The sequence below is a fragment of the Excalfactoria chinensis genome, chromosome 2 (genome assembly GCF_039878825.1).
Source record: "Excalfactoria chinensis isolate bCotChi1 chromosome 2, bCotChi1.hap2, whole genome shotgun sequence".
Taxonomy (NCBI): Eukaryota; Metazoa; Chordata; class Aves; order Galliformes; family Phasianidae; genus Excalfactoria; species Excalfactoria chinensis.
Genome location: NC_092826.1, coordinates 52,908,409 through 52,934,204, shown reverse-complemented (window position 1 = coordinate 52,934,204; position 25,796 = coordinate 52,908,409). Strand labels below are relative to the sequence as shown.

Sequence of the window (25,796 nt, the reverse complement as noted above, 5' to 3'; positions counted from 1 at the left end):
GAGAATGAACTCTGGTGCATTTAGTCCTGATGAGCAAAGGATAAGCTCAAACACAACATGAGCTTCAGGATATTTCCCATTATGTGGAAAATGGAGACAAAATAATACATTCTTCTGATAAAGAAAGTGGGAAATCAGTTAAAGAATTATTGAGAAGTCAGAAAAAAAGAAGAAAATACTGAGGAAGTAGAAAACTATTTGCCATTGAAGTTCTGCACCTCTCTCAAAAAGGTTCCCTTTAAAACAGCATATTACTATATGAGTATTAAGGCAACTATTTTCTTACTAAATAGTAAAATATTAAGTTCAATCTTTGTCATAAAGTGCCAGTGTAATTGCTATTCTTCTGTCAGTATCCTTATTCTTCTCAAAGCAACCCACTCACACTAAAAAAAAAAAAAAAAAAAAAAAAAAAAAAAAAAAAAAGCCTCACATGAATGCATCACCAAATGATAATTACTCCAATTTTTGTACGAAAAATAATATGTTCAAGTTTTACTGTGGATGCTATCAACATTAGGCCAACATTCAAAGCATACCTTGATGACATTAATCCAGAATTATTTCATCTGCAGCTAAGGATAAGCTTAACATAACAGATCCTTTCTAAAGTCAGGTTGATTAACGTAGCCCTGTGAATGCAAACCAAGCTAAAAATAGGGACTAAATTCTTTTAATCTTATTATTGAATAGAAATAAAACATCATTAAATGAAACCAATTTATATTATACAAATTGGTTTCTCCACCTTAAAAGGTCAAAAAATGGCAAGATTTTTTTTTTTAATTATTTTTTTGATATAAGAGGAGGAAAGGAGTTTTAACACTGCAGCCTTACTTCATACAGCTGTGCATTTTATAGAAAGATAGGTATTAAAAAATCACATGCAAAGTGCACAGACTTTAAGATTTGAATTAGATCCTCCTGAAAAATCTCATTATACCCCAAAGAACACTAAGCCTTAACACCAATGCATGCCTAGGCTAACCCACCTTTGGTGAAAGCAGTACAGATGACTGCTAATCAAAAGAGAGGATGTATTGAGTATGCTCAAAAATTAATCATTGGCATGTAAATACATGCCTATATTCAGCATCCAGCTGCAATCTCAGTACAGATCTCACTGTTCAACTCACAGCACAGTAGGAAGAGGATATGGACACTTCACCTCCACAGCCTCACAGATACATAGGAACACAAAAGGATGCATAGCAGATTTATCACAGCTTTATCACATCCTAACAAAACACATGGACAACACACTTCCCATTTACTGGTCTTTTCTTCTCTGTTCTGCTAAAACATAACACAAACACTGCAGCACGTGTGATTCCCAAGGGGGAATGGTTTTAGATTGAGATGGGGAGGTTTAGGTTAGATATTAGGAGGAAGTTGGAGGGTGCATTAGATTTGTTGATAAGAAATGGCAGTGAAACAGAACATAAACCTAAAACTCAATATAAAATTGGACTTCATCACTAGTAAGCTTCAAAAAAATTGCCCACATATAATTGTATGTTACATATAATAGACTCTTACTTCAAAGTGTTCTAATAATTGAAAACAATGATAACATACAAAATCTGCTCTGAAAGTAATGCCTTCTATTTGTTATCTTAGCCCATGATGTCAGAGGCAGATATTGGTGGTATAGTAGTAGAACCTTCCTGCAAATAGCCCATCACATATTGTTGTCAGGGGGCAGATGGCAGAAAAGGAGCAGTCTGACAGGGAAGGAAAGGTGTGGAATTTAATTCCTCCATGTGGAAAAAAAATCATAGCCACGGTGGATGTGAGCACAGCAAGGCACTGGGTGATGCATTTCAGCAGTGGCAATAGCAATGTGAAAAATAAGCAACATTTTGAAAGGCCATGCAAAGCTGTCACAAAAAAAAAAAAAAAAAAAAAAAAAAAAAGGCAGGGTTTTGTAGTTATGAAATTCTTTTATCAAATAGTGTTCTTGAGCTGTCTATTATCTCTTGTAATTTGCATAGATATCAACAGGAGGTATTAATTTTGGAGCTATCTATGTAAAAACACGAGACACATTACCACAAAGAGATTTACCAAAGACTGTTCAGACTTAAAATGGTTAAATTGTTTTATAAAAATGCAAGGAAATACTGAGGACTCAATGATTCTTGAGTAAAAGCAAGAAAGCACTGAACCCAATAACTCAGTTACATAGAATCATAGAATGGCCTGGGTTGAAAAGGACCACAATGATCATCTAGTTTCAGCCTCCTTGCCATGGGTACAGTTGCCAACCACCAGACCAGAGCCACATCAAGCCTGGCCTCGAATGCCTCCAGGGATGGAACATCCACAACTTCCTTGGGCAACCTGTTCCAGTGCTTCACCACCCTCTGTGCAAAAAACGTCCTCCTAATATCTAACCTAAACCTCCCATCTTAGTTTCAAACCATTCCCTTTTCTCCTATCACTATCCACCCTTGTAAACAGTTGTTACCCCTCCCGTTTATACGCTCCTTTCAAATATTGGAATATGTGGTTTTCCTGGATCCTTCTCTTCTCCAGTCATAAAAATTGACACATGTTAGACAGCCAGCCTTACATATATGTAATTTGATTTCGTTAGAGCCTTATTTAGTAAGTTCTCTGGTTTGAATGAGTTTGAGAATATATCTACATGTTCCTAACTTCAACAAAAAGATTAAAGACCAAACGGTATAAGGAAAGCGCTTCAGCTATAATTTAATATATTACTTGTATGGGAACCAGGAGCACAATATCACTATTCTAAAGTACTTCTAGGCCATCTTATATTAAAAAAAAAAAAAAAAAAAAAAAAAAAAAAAAAAAAAAAAAAAAAAAAAAAAAGAAAAAAAAGAAAAAAAAAGAGAAAAAAAAAAGAAAAAAAAGAGAAAAAAGAAAAAAAAAGAGAAAAAAAAAAAAAAGAAAAAAAAAAAAAGACCTAAAATCCTCAGGCTGAAATCAGGATCATCCTTTTTTCTTAGGGGGTGGAGCATCCAACTCTAAATCACCCATATGTCCTGTCACTCTAGAGTTGATTTCTCTACTACTGAAGTCATGAGAAAAACTGCAAAAAATGTGCACGGAGGAAGCTTCTATCATAGTACATACAAAAGTGATTTCAAATCAATATGACACCTTGTTACCGCAGTGACTGACAATTCAGAAATGCTTTCGATAGGTGAAATTCTCACTGTGTCCTATACATGGCCTCCTAAGCTAAGTTACAGAGACAAATTTTTAAGAGCTTTTTACATCAGTTAAATTGCATTTGACAATTTGTCTAAGGTCATTTTTGTGAAATGAAATATATTCCTTTACTGCATTCCTGTCGGTCTCTCACTTCAGCCATGACTGTTCAGATGTTCTTTATAAGAAGACTCCATTATTCGTAATGGTACTTTTCCTTTTATTCTCCACCGCAACATGAAATTATCATTTTTAACTCAATTGCAACATTAAGTAGTTGTCAATGTCAAACGTTGTCCTTTAATAACTACAACTATTCAAACTTAATTAGAAAATAAATGATAATAAGTAACTGAAAGAAGCGTTCATTTAATAAATCAGCATTTCACTCAGGTTTGAAAAGACAGACTTTACGGTAAAAGGACAAAAGTGCTTTTATATTCAAAAACGTGAATGCACATTCAGTCAGGCAACAAACTTCTCAACAAGTGTTATGAATAAAGAGAAACATTCAGCTAATTCCTGTTCAGATATCAGGAAGTCTAGCAAACTTGTGTGCAAAATGCTTACTGTATTGAGCAAGTCCACATGTCTAAACCTTCTCAAACCTTACACACACCGGTATTATAATGTTGTGCTCAGTCATCCTCCTGCTTCTTCATCGGTACAGCACCACTGCATAAACACAGAGCCAAAAAATAAAGACATACACAGTGCATTTTGCTGAACAGCTCTAAAGAGGACACTTAAAGCACCATATTCAGTGAGCGGCCACAGATTCTGAAATTTTTAAACCAACTTCTATCAAGTTTCTGCACTTAAAAATAAGGACCTTGGTGCTCTCTTACTTAGTATGGCTTGTATTCTCACTGTCCCCTCAATTTAGCACAAGACTCCCTCTGTGGAAGATCTCCATTCAGTTTTAATCTAATATTGATGATTATGACTGAAAAGCCAGACAGAGAAGAAGTGACAGAACAAAATGCAACAAAGAGTCCAGTAAGATCATGCAGCTTGAAATAAAGATGACAGCTATCACTCATAGAGATTACACAGCAGCAAATCAACCCAGGTGTCTTCCTGGATGCCATTATGGCCCTTTTTAGATTGCTTCTGTGTGACAGGGTTCCAAAAGTATCTAGAAGATGGAACATAGAAACCAGTTACTAGAAAACAAGTGGACAGAGAGAGGAAATGCTTCTCAACCCTAACAGTACTGAGAGACTAGCAAGTGAAAGCTTCCGATAAGACTGCCAGGCTCTGGAGATCAACCATCCCACTGAGACTGCCAAAGATGATACATATGCAACATCAAATATGTGTAAGAAAGAAAAGGCCGGGGGCACACACAAACACCAACACCTGGTTGAACAATTCAGATCCCACCCTAGAAGGCAGCTATATGAAGACCAAAACTACAACACCATATACAGACCTGAGGGGAGGAGAAGCCCCCAAAAGTCCTTCTGATCACAAACCAAGAAGCTCATGGTACACTAAGGCAGCCCTCTGCTTCTGGCTATCCAGACAGACTAGCACTGCAAAGTTACTGTGCAAACTACCAGCAGGCACCAAGTACTCTCTGTAAACAAATGAATAAGCGTGCTGTATGAACTGTTCTCTGCTATCGACAATAATGGCTTGGATTTATAAATAATAACTTAAAGGAAAAAAGGTGTTCTAAGCAATACTAGTTGTGATTTATGCATCCCCTAAATTTCTCCTGTTATTAGGGAAAAGGGAATTAACAACATTGACAAACAGGCAGTTTAACGTTGTTTAGGAATGAAACAAAAAAGAAGTACAATCTTAACCAGCTATGGTTTTCTAGGTCTCCAGTGGAGAAAATACTAGTAAAGAGCGAAGCTTAAACAGAGAGCTGGCATTCCCTGAGCCCAAAGGAAAATAGTCATTTTGCCAAATGAAGTTTCCCAGCTGCCACTAAGGCTTGGGAAGTCCAGGGTTATGTGACCTTGGACAGAACTAAATATCTGAAGACACAAGCCTAGGTAGTCATAATAGAAAAGGGTGAAGATCAGAGGTAAAACAAAAGGGTAGCATGCCAGCAGAAGTTCCTTCTGTGGGGCAAATAGAAGCAGGATAGTTAATTTTCAGAGTTTAGAACATTTGAATTGAAACAAGCTGCTGACTCGACAGCACTGACAGCAGATGCTTAAGCCAGAAAAGATTCAGAGAATTTGAGAGTAAAACACAAAATGTAGCTGCTCATTTGCTATTATTCATCACAGATGTCAGTTGAATTGCTTTAGTTTAGGTAGTAAAGAGTGCACAAAAACGTCAAACTAAAGCATGGAATCATCTTCCCTATTACTTCTGCCTTGTATCTATCTTGGCCATATATGATTAGCATCACTGAACTGGAAGATCCTAGGCTTGCTTTACCTTCTTTGAAAACAAGAACTGACATCACATGTTCAGACATGTTTTCAAATGCGACCGATGAACTATCTGAAATTTCACAGTTCAATGATTTCCAATCACAACAATAAAATTATTAATAAGATAAATTAGTGCCACATATAGCCAACGACTTCAAATTTAAACCAATGTGCTGCAACATTTGTGCAGCAAATCTATTATCACATTTGTATGTTACATTAATATCAAAGATTTCTTCTTTAAAGAAAACTAAATCATCATATAGCAATACAAAGTTGCAACACATACTTTAGAAAATGACCAACCAAAATACAAAGTCAAGTTTGTTAGCAGCAGCCAATCTATTCCACTTTTCTTCATTGCATAACATCATGTTAGATGTATATGATAGAAATGAACATTGTTTCTCTTTGCCATTAGCAAATGTCAGGCACAAATAATAGAGAACACACTGAAAGGAAATATTTTACAAGAAACTGAGGAACGGACATTTTCATGCATCTATTTCTATTAACTTTTTCTTTTTTTTTAATGTTTTCTTCCTAAATGCATCTATATTATTATGTTCAGATTATATTATTTAACTAATCGCTTTTTAAAGACAAGAAATTATTTTTAGTCAAATATATTTCACTGTGAACATATTCAAAATAAGTACAGTCGAATCTAGCAACAGTAGTTAATCACATATGAATGCAACAGTTACATGCAATACCTAAATATCTGCATTAGAGACATTATCCATGCTCCTCCCAGTTTACATGAGGAAAAACGAACAAACAAAAACAACCTATGAAGAGCCTCCTCCACCTGCAAACACCTCAACTACTTACTCAAATCACCCAAGCATCCTCAATCAAATGTAGCCACCATGACAACAACATGCTAGTAGTTTGGTAGAGCCATTTATTGACTGAAGAAAAGAAAGGAATAATAGCAAATTCTTTCATTTTTTATTTCAGAATAAGAAAAAGTATAGTTTTATAAGAGGTATATCATTACTGGAAAAAGTAATTGCTATGCAATTTGTTAATCCTGACAAACTTAACAGTGGTTCTGCACAGTTTCAGTATAATAACAGACAGTCATACTTCGGTTCTTTTACACCTTCATATTCATATTATTTAGACAAAGTGGGCTTCTCAACCACGTTCTCAAGGTTACCACATCACAAAGTTTCTGATAATGCTCTTTCTAACAGAGACTAGAACAGAAAGCAGTAAATACCATGCATTATTCCACAATGTTTAATGCATATTAGAATACAAATTGTGAATTTCAGAAGTTCGATTTGCTAGTAAGAAAAGGGGATAGAAATATCTCTCTTTTTCTTGGATAGGCTATTTCTGTATGGTAGCAGGTAGTAAAAACACCATATCTAAAATAACATATGCTTACATGAAGATAAAAACAATGCTTTATGCTTCTGAAGTGTTATTCTAAACTTACAGAATTTTAATTCCATATCACTGCTTAAAATACAAGTGGAAGAAGCTGTCAAGAGAGAAGAATTGGAATAGGAGATTAAATAAACGTAATGATTATTTATAGCATAGTCACTGCAGATGCAATTCCCTGTACAAAGTTCACACAGTAAGATGTGATATTAAAATTACTGGTAGAATATTAAATTTAAAACATGAGCGTATGGTTAGTATGCACATCCAGATCAGATAGTTAGGACAGGACATAACAAAGTTGATATTTCTGCAGCGGTGTTACCCAGATCAAGAACATGGTAGTTTGTCTTCCAGCTTTTCTTAAGACCTTTTCTTTCTCCTCTTCACACTTTAATGAATTGAATGGAAAAAGCCATAGGAAATTCATAATTTTGCTGTCACAGCTATTTGACTAACAACCATTTTCTATGCTAACAGAGCACATGCATTTTGATATTTGTTTCTCAGCAACAGGAATTACAGTAACTTTTTTTTTTTTTTTCCTTTTCTCCTCACAATGAGGCACACAAACAGTAAAAGAGACCACAGATTTGCAGCATTGCCACTGCAGTTTCAGAATGCCACTTACATCTTCTGTAGAGCTTTTTGGACATATCACACTGTTCAAATTTGACTAAAATTCAGGTACATTTATCTGAATCTATGGATAATATGATAATAAGTGATAATAGGTCCTGAATCACACATGCTTAATGAAAAAAAACAACGATACATTCTGCGGATAGCCACAAGAGTTTGCTGAATAGTTTGGCAAGATGAAATCCATTCTTATAGCTGCACCAGTGAACTTCAGAGGTTTTTAAAAGCACTGAGAGATTCAGCCACTCCTGACTGCAGTTTGGAATGCATTTATCTGTGGAAAATAGTTTTGTTGATGACTATCTTATTTTATTCTTTGTCAGTCTTTCAAGGCTGAACTACTTGGCACTATGGTCTACTGCAAAGGATACAATACACTGAAGAAATTCAAAACCCACTACTTGTGTATATTACAAGAAAATTAAAATCTGTCCTTTTTTATACCTACATTTTTACCATCTAAGGCCCATACAGAGCTACAATTTACATAATAGAGTACATTGTATGAATCAACATTTTTCAAAGGGTATAGAAAATCTACAATCATTATAGGCAATTAATTGAAATAGACACATCTATTATGTTAGCATGTTTCATGTGGATTCCAAGTCTGCAAGCAGAGTTGGACATAAGTTCAATTTAAACCACAGAAAAAAACAATATAATACTTGCTTTTAGTTGTCTTATTATGTTTGATGAACATGCCTCATTTCTTATCTTCTGAGCATTAATAAACATTTTATTAAAGCACTGCCATTCTGTTCTTCAACTATGTGCTCTTCCGTATACATTCAATTATGTTGATTAATACACATCTTATGACCTGTGTAAGATGACGTATATGGCTTACACAGTACACTCAAGTTACAGATCATTAAGAAGATACATCTTAACCACATGCAAAGAAAAAAAAAATATCTCTTTCAATACAGGGCCATGTATTTTTCAAAAGCGAAGACAAAAAAACCTTCAAGAGGAATTCACACCATCTTCTCCTTTTCACCCATCTATCACTTTACATTCCCTCTGTTCCAAGCTATGTATTCAATACAAGAAAACATTTTCAGGGCACAAAAAAATCTCACAATTTCAGAATATTATGCTAAGTACAAAACACATTTAAATTTATTTTTCCTTTCACCTTCTGGGTATTTTTATTAGTATTATATAAAATCCAAGCAGGAATAGAAATGATTTTAACATCATTCAGAAATAGCGGGTTAGTAGCTTAAAAGTCTACTGAATTACACGGTGATAATAGTGCATTAAAAGTAAACATGAGAATATCTCATTTTAAGGTCTAAGGTTTCAAACTTTTAATTCAAAGGTCCTCTATTTAGCACACAGCCTTTGTCATATTCAGAAACCTGAATGAAACCACAGCTTAATAAATAAATTTTGACATTAAGCCAAAATTAAATATCAGAAAGATGAAACTATTGATGTAGATCATCTTAGCCAGACAGATGCTACAGGAATTTCTCCTTTTACACACCCCAGATCCCAGATCTCCTCGCCCTACACAAACCTCAGAGCTGCACATCTGCCCTCCTTCAGGAGAAGGAAATATATATATTTGAAAGTCACATGAATCAGTGAAGCAAGCATCAAGCTAGCACTCCCACCACAGACTTAATTCAGTAATAGCTTTGCAATGTCTAACTCAGGAGCATTTTCCTGCTCTCCTGCTCAATTTCAATGGCCTGAAACAGGAAATCTAACAACGCCACATGCTGCAATACTTCATCGTCATTTGGTACTACAGCAAAGTCTGCTGTTTGTCCTCACACTCTTGGTGCAAGTGTGACTGTTTCTCTCTAGTTAACAAATTTTAGCTTGCATTAAACCTTATCAGTAAACATGGCAGTACTGCAAAATCAGCAATTAAGGCCCCAATAGCTTCAACCAATTAGGGCTGCTGTGTGCCAAGAGCTACAGCAGAGACAGATTGCACGTCGAGTTTATTAACTCATTCCTCTTGCAGAAGAACAGTTAAGTGCCTCTTCCTCAGCCCCATTAAAGTAGATGTAACTGTTTTACTGTGGCATATGCTTTTGCCTTAGAAAAGGAAAAAAAGCACTCTCCAAGGCTGTAAATTTTTCATTTGGGAGATTTTGTGTTTACATAAGAGAAGTGCATCCCACACATCACTATACCTGTTGCTGTACAAACAGTACTTCTTTTATTGCTTTCAATTTTCAAATATCTAAACCAAACTGTTTTTCCAACTGTTTGTATCCTCGTGCCCTACAAACATCTTCCCCGATTCGAACAAAATCACATAACACGAGCGCTCTGATAGAGACCTGACTATTCACCAAGTGAGAGAAGGGAACTATTAAGATCGAACTTTTGGAAATACGCTTACATAGATAAAAATAGACAGAAACAGATGGTAAATTTAGAGAGAGATGAATATTTCAGTGGACAAAAAAAATATGAGGTTTTGGTTTTGAGGAGAGATTCCATGTTTCAGGAGCATGCGCTTCTCCAGGCAGGGACCACAACCACAACTTTATTTGGCATTTCCAATCTTCACAGCACACTGCTGCACAACGAATCACCCACAGTTCAGAACTGTGGTGTTCCAATGAGCTGAACACCTTCAGCATTTTTACTGACTGCAGGCAGAGGCAGGCCTACAAGAAACTGTATCATTAAAGTCAGATTTCTTTACCACCGGAATACACATTCAAGCCTAAGTGTTAGAAAACATCATTCATTGCATCTGAAGATAACTAGAATGCAATACTTACAGCAATTCATATAATAAAGGGCATTAAGTGTGATCATTAATATTTCAGAATAATTCTGAAATGGAAGAAAGAAGAAACCAAGATGCATATGTAACAAAATTTATATTTCATGAACCTTAATTGCTGAAACTAGGGCACAGGGATTAACAGCCTATGCTTAATGCATCTGGTCCAAAGAACAAAATATCACACAAGAATATCAACTTTAAATTTTGGAAGGTAAGTTTTTTAACACTCCTAATTCTGATTTGAGTGGTATTCCCCATTCATTGGTATTGGGGCCCATCATTTTATATATCTTTACTGATTATTTGGGTGAGGGAATTGAGTGCGCCCTCAAAAAGTTTGCACACAACACCAGTCTGGGGAGAAGTGCCAATCTGCCTGCCAGTAGGAAGGCCCTACAGAGGGACCTGGACAGATTGGATTGATGGGCTGATGCAAATGGGATGAAGTTCAGTAAGATGAAGCGCCAGGTTTTGCGCATTGGTCATGACAATTTCATGAAATGCTACAGGCAGAGTGGCTGGAAAGCTTCGTGGAAGAAAAAGATCTGGGCCGAAGCTCAGATGAACTTGAAGTGTGCCCAGGTATCCAAGAAGGCCAACAGCACCTGGCTTTTATCACAAATAGTGCAGTTAGCTGGACCAGGGGGACAATCATCCCCCCTGTATTGATTTTTGGGCCTCTCCCCACAAGAAAGCCATTGCAGTCCTGGAGCATGTCCAAAGAAGAACAAAACAGCTGATGAAGAGTCTGGAACACAAGTTTTATGAGGAGTGGCTGAGGAAACTGAAATTGTTCAGTCTGAAGAAGAAAAGACTCAGGGGAAACTTCTTATCCCAGATAATTAACAATAGGACAAGAAGGAATAGCCTCAAGTTGTGCCAGGAGAATGGATATTAGTGTCAATGGTTTACAGGCTCGTTCAGCCCAGTACCGTGACTAGTGGGGCAGAGAGATTTTGCAAAATCTGTGCCTCCAGAGAAGGGAAACAGGGGACCCCAAAATAATTTAAAAAAACAACAGCAGCAATGATCTGAGGAGAAACAAACTAATTTACTAAGTATGAATCAGAATCAGAATGCAAGTTAATTAGAATCGAAGCTAATAAATCAGATACAATGAGAGACTAAGCTGTAGGCCTTACAGTAATACTTAAGTAGTGTGCGCAGTCAGGACAGGCAGCAGCAAGAAGAGACAAAGGAGAAGATAGTTGAAGAGTAAAGCCAAAGGAAAGCCAGAGAGTCAGATGACTCTCCACCGCCTTATATGCATTCCCCCTGTGCAGGAATAATAACAGCAAAGAGAACAGTCTTCTGGGGAATGTAGTTGCTTCCCTTTTGTGTATAGAACTGGGGCATTAACACTTTAATTATCAGTACAGTTCATGATGTTTTGATGTGGAATACCAAAGACTGTAAAACCATGACAATTAGGAAAAAAATTCTTCCCAGAAAGAGTGGTGAGTCATTGGAAAAGGTTGCCTAAGGAAGATGCAGAGTCATCACCTCAATGTGTTAAAGGGTGGATGTGATACTTAGGGTAGTGGTATGCAGACAGTTGGACTAGATAACCTTGGAGGTCTTTTCCAACTTCAACAATTCTATGAAAAAGATGAAAAGAAATCTGAACAAATCTCATTTATTAACACTTTCTTAAACATATAATCTACCTATCCCAAAAGAGTATATTAAAAACAAAGAACTTACTTTTCAGCTTAATTTTTAATGCCTTTTCGGGGGATTGATAGAACTCTACTTTATGAAACTGCTGAAACAAAGGACTGAATAAAACTTGAACAAAATTTTCACATTCATGGTGAGCTTTGTGGCTGATGCGTACAATCTGCAAAACTTTCCAAGCTATTTGAACAGTCTAGGGCAAATCTGGCCCTTTTTCCACAAACACCTTTCTTCTGTATTTCTATGCAATTTCACTGCAAGCCTGATGTACTGAACAGACTCTACTGATAAACAAAAATTAAAGTACTCTTAGTAATCAAGTATTGCTTGTTTAGCTTCTTCCTTTTTCAGTACCAATTGTGATCATCTTAAAAGCTACACAGGGAGCAGTTTTGCTTTGAAGTTAACTTTGGAGAGCTATAGTGTAGAAAGGAACATTTTCCCATTTCAAATATTTTGTTTTAACTCAGTTTATCTATTGTACATTCAACTCCGCCATAAGTATCAGGGAGAGCACAGTTCTGGGATACCTCGTGCCAACGCAAATCAATATCATTTAAAACTTTTTCACATTCTCCTGGACTAAAAACCCTGACACGTAAAGGGAGAAGCTGTATTTCTTCATATGCTTTTCTACTGACAAAGAGATGTTCAGCCCATTAGTTGAAGTCTTTTTAATTAGCACAAGTAAATCAATTATGTATATTGAGGACTGTGTTTGTTCAAATAAGAACAGGTATTTACTCTTTAGTAATTTGCAGACTGAAGAAAGGTGCAAGTTTTGCTATCAGAAAATCAATTATTTACCTACAAGATGGTCTAGGAAATGTTTCAGGTAGACAGAAGCAGGAAGGCAGGGGGAAAGGAGAATAATTTTAAAGAACAGGCAGCATCATCTCACTACAGTTTTAAACACAATTTTTTGTTCAGATTACAGGGGAGAAGATAGTCATCTGGAATATATTTTTTAGAAGATATATTAACATAAGTCTTAGAATACTATTATAGAGAAACAGCAGAAACAAAGCTTTGTTTAAAAAAAAAAAATGTTTTCTGACATCAGAAGTTCTAGAAAATATATTTCTAAAAAGATTTTGAAATATATCTAGCCTCTGGGCTCACTAAGGACACAAATTTCATTTTGATAAGATTGTGTGAAAATAGCATTACAAAAATACTTTGAAGTCTAGAAAATAGATACAAAGTCAATATGTACATATTCTTCTCCAGTCCAAAATAATCCCTAAGCAATACATCATCCAAACACTGAGTGAAAACTGCTAGACTCATCCTCAAATAAGTGCAGCACAATTCTTGCACCTATAGTTTTCCTTCTCGCTGCCTATATACCTCATCTAACTACTCCAGTTTCTTATTTTGTGACTTCAACCTTGACAGTATCTCAGACGCCCAAATCCAATATGGCATTACCAATATTCTCTGCTGGCAGTTGTTATTACTTTGTCACTCTTTAACAATTTCTAGGTTTCTTCATCTCAATGAAGTACTTGAAAATAGTTACGTCTAATGATCCTTCCCAGCATTCAAGTTAATTCTTCCAGTAACCTCAATCTTCTAAAACAGCAATGATGTAACAATACCTTGCTTGGCTTCAGGGTGTTGGGCAAGTCCCCTTCCATGCAGTGTCTTTTATTAAGGAAACTGTGTCTTTATGTATTACACTGTCTTCAAGAATTACAGAATCTCAGCCAATTGAACAAATCCTGACTCTCAAAAGAGATATTTTGTAGAACTCAATGAAATATACTTTTAAACTGAAAGTAATAGTCTTAGCACTACATTAAAACAGACATTGCCCCTGCTTGAGCAGAGAACCGGACCAGAGAACCTCAAGAGGTCCTTTCCAACCTCAACCATTCTATCATTGTGACTCAAACTATCAAAAATAGATTCCAAACTTCTCTCATGTTTTCTGTGCTGTGTAGTTTTCACTATGCTCAATGCTAGCCAATCTACATATAAATAAGAGATCTAACAGCAGTTTATAGTTTAAAAAGACAAAACAGAAGAAAAGATTATACTACTTTTACAGATAGAAAACTGTAGGTAAATAGCACGGAAAGCCTGTTTCCCATTTAATCAAACAGGATCCTTCACACTGATGGCAGTGTCGGGAGTCTTAATTCAGCTTTAGATGTAATGTATGTGGCATACCCTAGGTTTAGTATAATTGAGAATAAGTCTGGAATAAAGCAAAGTGCTCAAGGTTACAAATTATATCTCTGAAAAAAGACTAAAATTTAACTCTTTTCACACACAATTCTATGAACAAGCACAAAGATCTCTTTTCTAGAAAGAGATTATTTAATTAACAGCACAAAGAGCTCCAAAAACCCTAAGGTAATTTAAGATACAAAGAAAATAGGGGGAAAAAAAAAAAAAAAAAAAAAAAAAAAAAAAAAAAAAAAGTACACTTTGTTTTACTACTCTTCTTGTTACAATTATGGAAAATTACCTTTCTTGCTGTATTGCTAGAATATTGTTGTTCTTTATGAATACACATACATACATAAAAAATGCTTTTCACCTGAAAGGCAAAAAGAAGCTCACCTAGAAAGAATTTATTTTTGCATTCATATCTCCATAACTCTCAGCCATTGCAGGGTTATCAGTAGCAATATGTAACTCTTTGAGAGTAATAGCAAGCATCAAGTGCCAGTTTGATACTCAGAAGAAATTTATTCTCAGATATGAAACTTAAGTCATTCCAGGTGCAGTCTCAATCTCCCTCAGACAATGAGTTAACTCCACATAATTCAAAAGCAAGAATCACTAGCATAAGAGTACACAATATGACTGATATCATTTTTCACCTTGCATAATGGCAAAATTCACATTCATTAAGGATTCTGCCCTATGAGAAGCTTCACTGTCTGATACAGAACTCAGAGAGATCTGAATGTGTTTAGCAGCTGAAAGGAGTAAATAGCTATCGATTGTTTTTATTGTGCCAAAAACACAGTTCTATTCTACTCTGGGAAGTACATCCTGCTGAGCTGTACACAGAAAGAGCTTAAAAGTACAGTTTCAAAAAGAAAAATAAATATCGTAAAAAATACTGGTATTCTAACTGCATTAACAAAAACTACCTCAATCAGCAAGATGGTGTCATGTAAAAGTATCTTCTTATTGTCACACTAAACTAGCAATTAATAGCAACACATCAACTTAAGTTAAAATGGAAAATCTCTCCATTCTTAGTACGGCCTCATATGTTGCACTTTTTCATACTCTCTCATCACATCTGAGCTAATGGCACATTCACTACATCAAGTAAGCATTTTATCTAAGTTTATCTCTACAACTAGACAAATGAAAAACAAAAGGAACAAGATAATAAATTATATTTATCAGAATAATGTCTAAATATCAACTACAAATGTTGTCTCCTCTTTCTAGGTCCAGGATAAAAGCAATAATTATGACCACTTCTTCAGAAAATTTGGCTTTATTATTATTTTGTATGACTTCATAGGTTCCCTTTAGGCTAAAAAAATAAATTTTTGAGAGAAATGAAAGAAAATAACGCACCAACTGGGTCTGTGGGCAGAGGACCTCAGAGCAATAGCATCTAAAATCATATTCCAAGGATAAAGAACAGAAAGTACTTGAACTAAAGTGAGCTTCCTGCTCAAAAGTGCTTACAGGGTTATACCACAGTGAAAGACCTCTGATATTAAACTTCTCTAGTAGCAATTTTTGCTATGAACAAGTAGGGAAAACAAGCTGAAAAGGCGTTCCTGCACAAGATGGGAATTCTGTAATCTGTTTCTTCAGGTCTAATCAATATTGTGCATTTCTAATTCCTGACCTAATTCACCACACCTTTCCAAAGTTCAGTCCGGGTAACAGTAAGGGCCAGCGAGACAGCTGTTCAGAGAGAAGAGCGAGCTATACTTTAGAAGATTTACACACTTTCATTAATTATCATCCCAATTTATGTACATCTACAGTGAACAGGGCTCCAATTGCACAGTCCTATAATGTCTCTCAGTAGGTCAGCAATGACATTTCACATCACAATTGTAAAAACACTGCAAAGTATGGAAGATTTATTTAGTAGTGGTGTTCACTGAAAAGAATATTTCTTTAGAACTTCACAGAGTACATCTTTTTTTTTCCTGTATTTTCTAAGTAGATGTCAAAATTAGCATTCATCTGTAAAATCTTCACAGTTCTGGTCCTAGCTTTCTGAGCAAGACTCTGCCTAACCTAATCAGTGAAAGCACTCCTGCAGTCAGCAGATTCCATTCTCACACCAGCTGAAAATCTCAGTGTCTGGAAATCTCTCAACTTGTACCAGGATTCCAGTTCTATAAATCACTTACTAATGGCAATAAACATACAAATTTCCTTCTCAAATTTGATGCAGAAGTATATGTTCTGAATAGTAAAATAGCACTGATGCACAGAAAGAATTTACACAATATGAAAGTGCTAAGGTACAGTTACATACAACTGCTTTTCCTCAACTTGCCTTTATGCTTGCCAATTTGTCCTTCAGCAAATAAACTATTTCCTCCTTTATCTTTCTTGACTAAAGTGCAGACATTTCACAGTGTTTAGAGCTGAACTATATAATTTATCTGAAAAAAAAGTTTACAACAAAACATCAGTCAACTAAAATACAACACCAACATCCTTCTGAATGCTAAAGCAAATTGAATAGATCAAATATGCAAAATGCAGTGCAGCATTTACAATTATTATTTTAAATCTAACAGATCTGAAAGGCTACACTATGGGGTAAAGTAGCCAGGTTGTGCTTTGAGCACATTGTTAATTTAAAGACCAAGGGATATCAATCAGTATCCATACATATTAAAGTATTCTTCTTTGTTGAAGCTGAAGAATATTTTACATGTCTTGCTGTGACTGCATTTGAGTATATTAACAGTATCGTGACATCTGTGAAAAGCAGATAAACTACCAGATCTACACAAGCTTAAAAAAAAAAAAAAAAAAAAAAAAAAAAAAGACAAACTTTAGAGGTTATGATACATACAAAAACCTTTATTTGTCCTTATAAGAATTAAGAACATTCCAATGCATGCCTTCTTTTGTTGTTGTTAAGAATTTCTCATTAGTACCTATCTAAAATGAATTCTCTCTGTACAGCTATATATATAAATGTATAACTAACAACTGGTTCCCATATGCTGTTGCCTGAATATGTTGTTGCCAGGCAACCGCTATAAAGCATTTTGCACTGCTTGCAAAAATCTGAATGAATGATTTGAAGCAAGATTATTTCAAAAAACTAGAAAGAAAAGTCACTACTGGAATGACATGAATAATTCCTTGTGCATTTCAAGGATTCGTAGAGAACGATCTTTCCATAATAACTGATTTGTGAAAGGACAACTCCTTTGAGCAGTATTTGAAGGGCATTTTACAACAACAACAAAAAATGTGTTGTATGCATCCGGCTAATGTTCCCTCTTGGATTCTGAGCCAAAGCCATGGAAGTTAATGGGTTTCTTTAAATTGACTTCAGGGTCTTTGATCAGGTCTTTATTGTCTATCATTGAACAAAAATGACAGCCTGCTAAACGAAAAACCAAAAGGCCATCATCCCACAGGAGAGACAAAATGCAAATAAAGTGTTGCCATCTCAACATAGACAAGAGAAGAAGGTCAAGCCTACAAACAGTACTTGGCATAATCTTCATACAGCTAAGGTATAATCTCACTGAGGCTAATGATATTACACAAAAGGGTAAAATAGAAGCATTTATAATCCACTGGTAACAAGGAAGCAACGTGCTAGCTGCAAGAGAGAAACTATTTGTCCCTTTAACTAGGTACCATCCATTATAAAGTTTACAGATACTTGGCTATCAGACCTCTGGAGAATTAAGTGAAAAAACACATCAAGGGAAGCAACTGGGAAACAGCAAACTCAGAAGCACTTAATACAAGTCTGGCTCACAAGTTTCTTTAAATGCAGAGATTAGCAAAGAAAAAAAAAGAAAAATGGACTTTTTGTTCTTCTTTACAGTGGCTGCAACACAGTTCTTTCCATTTGCTGCACAATGCACTTAATCAATAAGAACTACTCCAAAGCTCAAAATGATTGTTCTTTCCATAATAACCTAATTGGAAATCCATACATTTTCCATTTAATTCTGCAAAACTTTCATGTAACCGTAGCACAAAAAAGTACTGAAGGCAGTAATTACTGGTATTTAAAATGATACTTTCAGTATTTAGTAGTAAATGTGACTAGTGTCCTTAATGGATTACAGCAAAATCCTTTTAATTCTCTACCTTAGGTTGTCTAGAACTAGCATGAAAAATGAACTTCTTTACATGAAAAGCAATCTGGCATCTAAATCCTGTAGGTCTGGAGCTTCACTGAAACTAAAATAAATTAATTACAAATAGGAATTAAGTTTTTAAAGTTTCACTTGAATTATTTTCATTCTCTGAGATGTAACGAACACTTCAGACCACATGTTAGTAGTATGTATTTAAAATGCCATTCTCAATATTTTCAGAAAGTATGAGCAGATTTGCCATAGGAAATATCACAAAATAACCTATGGAAAGGAAATCCATCCTAGGCTTCACTGCTAGCTTGCGTTTTTCTATTTGTTTATTTCTCGTGCTATGGAAACTCAAAGAATGAGAACCTTTGCTCTGCCCTCCGCATTTATCACGACCTTATTGCAAAGCCACTGTGGTCAATATACAGTTTTGGACATGGGATACTGGGCAGCTCCTTTCACTTTCTTCACCCTAAATACACACATAGCAACAATTAAACATCAGGATTTTGTAAAACATGCAAACTGCGCTATTTCAGGAATAACTCTGCAGCAATCACAGCTTTACACTCATAACATTGTTAGCACTGACTGATTGAAGACAGGGCTAAGGGCAGGAGGAGAAACACTATGTTCCCCTCCAGAGAGCTGCTCATAATGATTTAAAAGTATGGTTAGAAATAGAAGGTTTATACGGTAAAACTTTTTGTTTGGTGACTAACAGCAACCTGTTATTTATTACTCAATCAAGACTGACTGGCAGGTACAATTTTCTCTTTGGATAGCAGAATTAGGGTATAAGTTGAACCAATCAGGAAATAATTCTACTCAGTATGTAGTAACACATAAACTCCAGCATTTATTCACCAACTGAGTGAAAATTTCCATTAAATAGGATTCTTTTGTTCTCCAGTCCAAGTGTGCCAAAAATAAGACAAAAACAAATAAACAAAAAGATTGAGTCTTCGAAGGTTGGTTTGGGTCATAACAAGACAATCGAAGTGACACAACGCTCATTTTTAATTGGACTTCCTAATGTGACATCAAATTGTTTTTCTTTTAGGAAACAGCACTTCAACAAGGCATGAAATCCTTGCAGCTTAGTTTATTATGAGACAACAAAGGGATTCCAATCTGATACAGAAAAGTTTCAGCTATGAGCACAGCCAGCACAGTACAAAATTGTGTCATATGAATTTTAATGTAACGCAACTATGAAAGACTCCAAAAGAACAAAGGCAGTACAGTCCTATTCCACACTACACAAATGACCTATTCTGATCTGAACAGCACACCACATTACAATCAAATTTATTTCAAAAGAGGGTCGCACAGGTCAAATGTAATGGCTGCAAGAATGAGGTATTTCCTTTATGTAGTATTAGAGAAAAGCAAAATATCAAACAGTGCATGAATGCCAGAGCTCTGAAAGGAAAGGCACATTTGGGCTACAGTGAAACTGGATCTTAAAAAGATGTTTTAATTACACCTCTCCTTACTGACTGCAGCTTCCAAATTTCAAGGATGTGTGACATCTTCATAGAGGAAATGCTTGTATACACGAAAGAGTCTACTACATAGATTTCAATGCAAGTTTAAAATGTCAAGGCACCATAGATATGTTCTATATACAGCCCACGCTTAACGAAGTAAGGGGATAACGCACCTCCTCTAACTGGCTGGATAGTTCTTCCTGGCCTAACAACATGTAGGAGCCATGACACTAACAGCAGAGGCAGATGGCAGCTCATAATAACAACAGAGGGGCTGGTAATGTTCCCCCATTTTGGCATGCTGAGGATCCAACCCCAAATCAAAAGCAACATAAAAATACCAGAACAACATGATTTGCCTGAATATGTTAGACTCTCAGGAAATAGAGTGGAGTGCATTAAAATGTTTATCTTAAATAGTTCCGAGTCCCAACTTCTCAGGTCAGCATGGATGTTTGCCCATTTTCCTTGGCTGGACACACTTGCTCACAACATAAACCTAATCTGAGCATACATGAGGAGGAGGTAGCCAGGGTGACATGCACTCAGTGCAAGGTGTAGCCATAATAAGGCAAAAGTAAACATGTGGTACCTTGTAAGAAAAACAAAATCATGAAGAGTTTCTATTTCACAAAGTACAAAATCAATAAAGGAATGTACACAGAAGAAGCCTTACAACTAAGCCATCTGAAAACTAAATTCTTTGGAAATCAAATCCTATCTGAAATTCCACCCCAAGCCCAAGGTTCTTTAGAAGATATGCGATACGCTACCTGCTTTTGCACTCCAGTATTATGTCACTCAGCGATACCTGGAACTTCACAGACTGCGTTACACTGAAGCTTCTCCCCTTTGATTCCCAGCCAGGGCTCCCTCAGACACAGAACAAGAAGGAATAAAAGCTGTACTGGAAGAATTTCCACCATGAGCTGGCTGCCAGCCTGAAGGTTAGCATAGTTTTATTGCCCAAACCTAGTACTACAACTGGCATAAACCACCTCAGTTCTTCTAGTTCTAATCTACATTTCAGGAGACATCAGAATATTCATAAAATGTAACCATTATGTCACCCCCAAAATAAAAAGAAATAGATAAAAATCAATAATTTTCAGACTATAAGCATAAAGCATAACTAGCAAGAGATAGAATTCTATGCACAAAGTGATCTTACACAAGGGCTTCCAGAGCCCATAGCTCCTTTTCCCCCCTTTTGGTATTTTTTGGAGGTTAAAAAGTATTCATTTGTTAACAGACATTTGTATCCCTGGAAATTGATGCATTCCCTTACAAATGACAGCTATACTATAATTCATTAAGGTCTGCATTCGGAGATAGACATAAGGGAAAAAATAGAAACCTTAAATGTTTCATTTGGTGAATAAAAACTGCATTAATTTAGAAATTCAGTCACCAGAATCCAATTAGCTATGGATATATACTCACATATTCATACCTTTCAACCATCACATCTCATTTGAATTTTGATGCTATTTTCTACAAAATATTATCCATTTTACATTGTACTTGATAGATTTATTCAGATATGCATCCCCATATATCATACTTAAGCTTATGCTACCACCTGCCTAAGGCTGTGTGGTCAGAACTATCACCCCCACACACCTCGTCATGAGCAGAACATTCTCCATAGATGCTGTAAGAATTGTTTCACTCCTGCATGGTGCAGAAGGATGATAATTTTACTGACCTTAAACAATATCCACTCCAAAAAAAATGCAGTTACTTATTCCCTCCTCCCCCCCACAAATAAATAAATAAATAAATATAAAACATATTTATGTTTCAAGTTACTTTAAGCTGTGCCACAATGAAGTATCACCAGTTTCACCATTTCACTTTCAGAAGCCAGCAGACTGACATAATGTGAACTCCACATTTGTTGCATATTTATTATGCATGTAGGTATATAAAAGTATTTGCATATATAGAGATATATATATAGAATTTCACACCTAGAAGGCTCTGAGTTACCTTCAAATACAGACTTGCAAATCAGATGGATTGACTCTGCCTCCAACTAATAGCACCAAGGCATTTTTATAGCACTGCCCATCCAGCAGCACGACTGAGCTGGAACAAGACTGACCTGCAAAGGTTAAGCAGGGGACTGCCAGCAACAATCTGAGGCTCAGGAATTGTTTCTTCAATTAACCAGTGCCCAATTCTGATTTGTGGAGCAACTCCTGAGTTTCAAAAAAATTAAGGGGAGCGTTCATTCTCTTTGGATTTACACCTTCTCTCAAAGACTTGAACTTGGCTCTATTAAAGACTCGCACCAAACTCTTCCTTGCTCTTTCATCATTAACACCCCTGCCAAGGCAAAAAAGTGCTTCAAAGGTCAGTTTACAGTTCGTCTCCCACCTTCCTGCATGCTGTGTCTATGAGGAGAGCACAGCAGCTGTGGAGGAGAGGGGAGGAAGGAGATATATACTAGCACTGTGATAAGCTTGCAGTGTGTGACTTGTCAGGGGGCAGATTTTACATGGCCCCCACATTTCAGAACAAGCAGGATATGGAGTCCACCTCGCTATGGGGAAGAGCAGGTAGGGACCCACACTTCTCCACACACTCAGCAACAATACAAGGTGAACTCAAAGCAGGGCAAACCCCAGCTCTTCTCCAGGTCTGATCCCCAAGTTCAGGGAGCCCGAGGTCTTGGGATTGTTGGCAACATCAGCGTCTGGGTGAGGCAGTGGAGGCCTTGGAGCTACCAGCTCCCTGAACCTCCTCTTTTCCCGACACTCTGAAGCGCAGGAGAATGATCAACCAGATGAGTCCTGGGAGCACCTGAAGTAGCAGAGATCCTGACCCCTGCCCCACTGCACACACCACACTCCAACTTTGTGTCTTTCGAGGGCTCGCCGCATCCCAACAGCAAAAGCGTCCGTGGCACTCATTGATAACGCGCTCCCTCCCTATGCCTCGGCGGGCACCAGCGGCCGGTACCCTCAACCACGAGCTGCCCCAACCACAAGAAATGCCTCCTCTGCAGCCGCTCTCGTGCCCGTGCGGCGGTCACCGTCCGCCTCAGCTCCTCGAGCCCCAACCTTCCCGCACCCCTCCGCCTTTACCCTGACCGAAGATGTCCCCTTCCCACAACACGAGGGCGGGGGCAGAAGCCCCGTACAAAGTTTTGCGAGAGCCTGCCGGCGCCTCCCGCCCTCCTTCCATCAAAGCCCCCGAATGAAGCGGGGCAGCCGGGGAAGGGAGGCCCGCGCCCTGAGCCCCGGGGCCAAAGGGACGGGCGCCGCCGCTCGTCGACAGTGAGCCCGGAGTCGCTGGCTGAGAGCGACGCCTCGAAGCGCCCGGCTCATCGCGAGGTGCCATGGAAGCACATCCCGCCAGCTCCGAGGGGAAGGGAGCGAAGTCCGGCCGCTAGCAGCGGTGGAAGCAGCAGCAGGTCGCCGCACCCCACGCTGCCGGCCCCGACCCGGGGCACCGCCGCCCCCAGCGCCTCGCCCCCAGCGGCGAAAGAGAGCTCACTCACCCCCAGCTTCCTGCTGCGAATTTTCACGTAGCCCTGTTTGACTATATCGTTAAAGTTGGAGGCCATGGCCAGCGCTGTCTGCTTTCTCCCCTCCGCACCCGGAGTCCTCCTCCTCCGCCGCCTCTTCCTCCTTTCCCGGGCCCTCCTGGGTGCCGCCGGCCGCCGGCTCCCGAGGCGCCTCTGGCATCCAGGCAGCGGCGGGGCCGCGCTCCGCTCCGCTCCGCCCCGCGCTCCTCCCGCGGGTTCAGCTCCGCGCCGGCCCCAGAGGCAGAAGATCCTCGACTCTTCCACCGGCCCCTCGCTTCACCCCGGCCGCCAACACCCTGCCTGCCAGCCCCGCTCCGCGGCTGCCCGCTCCTACGGCCGGGGGAGCGGGAGGGGCAGCAGGCGGAGCAGGGCGGGGACACCGCCCCCGGCGCCGCGGCCGCGCAGCCCGCCTCCAAGCCGGCCCTACCCGCAGCCCGCCGCCGCGAGCTGTTGCCGGGGCCGCGGGGCGGCGGTGAGGGCGGCTGGGGCCTGTGGAGTGTGAACTCTAGGCTGGAAGCAGGAGCTGGGTTCGGCCTCGTCGTCTTTGACCGCTGTTGTGGAGCTGTCAGAGCCGGGTGGCGGTGCCCTGGTGGCACATCCGTGCGGACAGACACAGGGGGGCACCGTGCCGTGTTTGCGTCCGTCCGAAGGAGCACGTAGGTGTCCAGTGCCCAACACTGGAATGTCGTGTCGGTTCAGCTAACCTGGAAGGAACGGATATTGAAACTACAGAAGTAGGGAATGAAAAACTTGAAAAGTGAGGTGCTATACACAGGTACTCAGTGCCCCCCGCAGCGGTGGCCGTGCCTTTCATTACACTGCTCCTTGTGGTGGATCTATCAAAAATAATGAATTCTGAAAGAAAAATAAAACCCAGCACGCTAGATAATGCATAGAAGACATCAGGAAAAAAAAAAAAAATGTTCTGAAGCTGCTCGTTTTGGGGTTAGTTATGGGCAAAACAAACAAGAATGAATCTGGACTGCTTGAGGAAATAAAACTACAAATGATGAATAGGAGTGTGGGTGTGTTACTGTTCTGCTGAGAAGATGCTCTCCATAAATGTTCTCAGCGAAGAAGTTAGGTTATTAATGTTTTGTAAGTTATCCTACATAACCCTTTTCTGAGGGCACCACTATCCCGAAGTTTTGATGTACCAGGAGTTTACAGCATACATTGGATCCCTATGTGTGCTACGTCCACTGAGGTGAAACATATACTGATAGCTAAAAGTTTGTCATGTTTATTTCAATATTTAAAATCGATACCTAATATTCTTAGGAATAGATCATGAGCTTTTTGTTGTAAATTGCTTTTGCAGATCAAACCTCTTGGTGACTTCAATCTTCTCAGTTAAGCTTTTGTGAGCTTGGATGAATCTTGCAGCAAAGAAGGAAGAAAACTGATGACAGTGTTTGGAATTATGAGGGAAAGCTTTGTAACTGCACTCTATAAACATGTATAGGCAAAATGGAAAATAAAAGAGAAATCATGATGTTTTGATTTCCAAGATATTTTTTTTTTTAACTGTGATAAAAGCCTTTTGCTATCTCAACAGAATTTCACTGATGAAAATAAATAAATAGATAAAATCAGTCTTAATGTTATGATCTTCATTTTCACTGACTGCTATTGGCTTTCTATCCAAGTCTAACAAGTGTGAAAATTATGATTCTAAGCCAAGAAAATTCTCATTTACCAGCAGAATCCTTATTATTTTATTTGTTCTGAATTCTTTTGCCACAGTCAATTAGTAAATGGTGAGGGAGATGGGAGACTGCCTCCTCTTTGATTTTCTAGCAATCGGTGGGACGCATTTTGGAACATTTGCTAGGAATAAGACTGCATTACTTTTATCCAAGAATAAATATGTTTAAAACCACACAATTCTTCATAAAGGATATGATCCAAAGAAAAAAATATATATATACATATATATATATATATATATATATATACACTTGAGCCTTCCTAGCTGTATCTAGTGAAGTGTCAAAAGGATACGCTCAAGCTTCTGCTTTGAGTGGAATATGAGTTCTTCCTTAATTTCTATTTCGGTGATACATCAAGTCAAAATATTTTAGATTTTAGAGGAAAAAAAGAGAAAAAAGTTATGCCTACCAGAGAATTATTTCAAGATACCTTATAACGTATTAAACATGAGCTTTGTTCGCAATAAGACTAGTGGTTGTTTAAAGTACAGAAAGCTCTTGAAGGATCAAAGAGGACAGGAAAAATTCCTGGCAGTTGTCAGCCAGAAAAGTACATAATCCTATTCAATTAACTTATGAAAAGATGTCTCATTCACAGATTAACCCTGAAAGATTTCATCCAGTGAATTTGGTTTCACATGCAGTCCCCAAACTCTTGTTTAGGGTTCTTAGCTACAAAAAAATTGATGCATGTATGAGTCCT

The 25,796-nt window shown here is 38.0% G+C and overlaps 1 protein-coding gene across 1 annotated transcript in view; it reads right to left on the bottom strand.

Annotated features, from left to right (window-relative positions):
- The window catches only part of DOK6 (docking protein 6), a 232,577-nt gene extending 208,862 nt beyond the window's left edge, over positions 1 to 23,715 (bottom strand). Inside the window, exon 1 of the mRNA XM_072329206.1 lies at positions 23,355 to 23,715. Coding sequence (XP_072185307.1) covers positions 23,355 to 23,420 — 66 coding nt within the window. The 5' untranslated portion in view covers positions 23,421 to 23,715. The remainder of the gene's footprint in view (positions 1 to 23,354) is intronic.
- Positions 23,716 to 25,796: the final 2,081 nt, after the last annotated feature.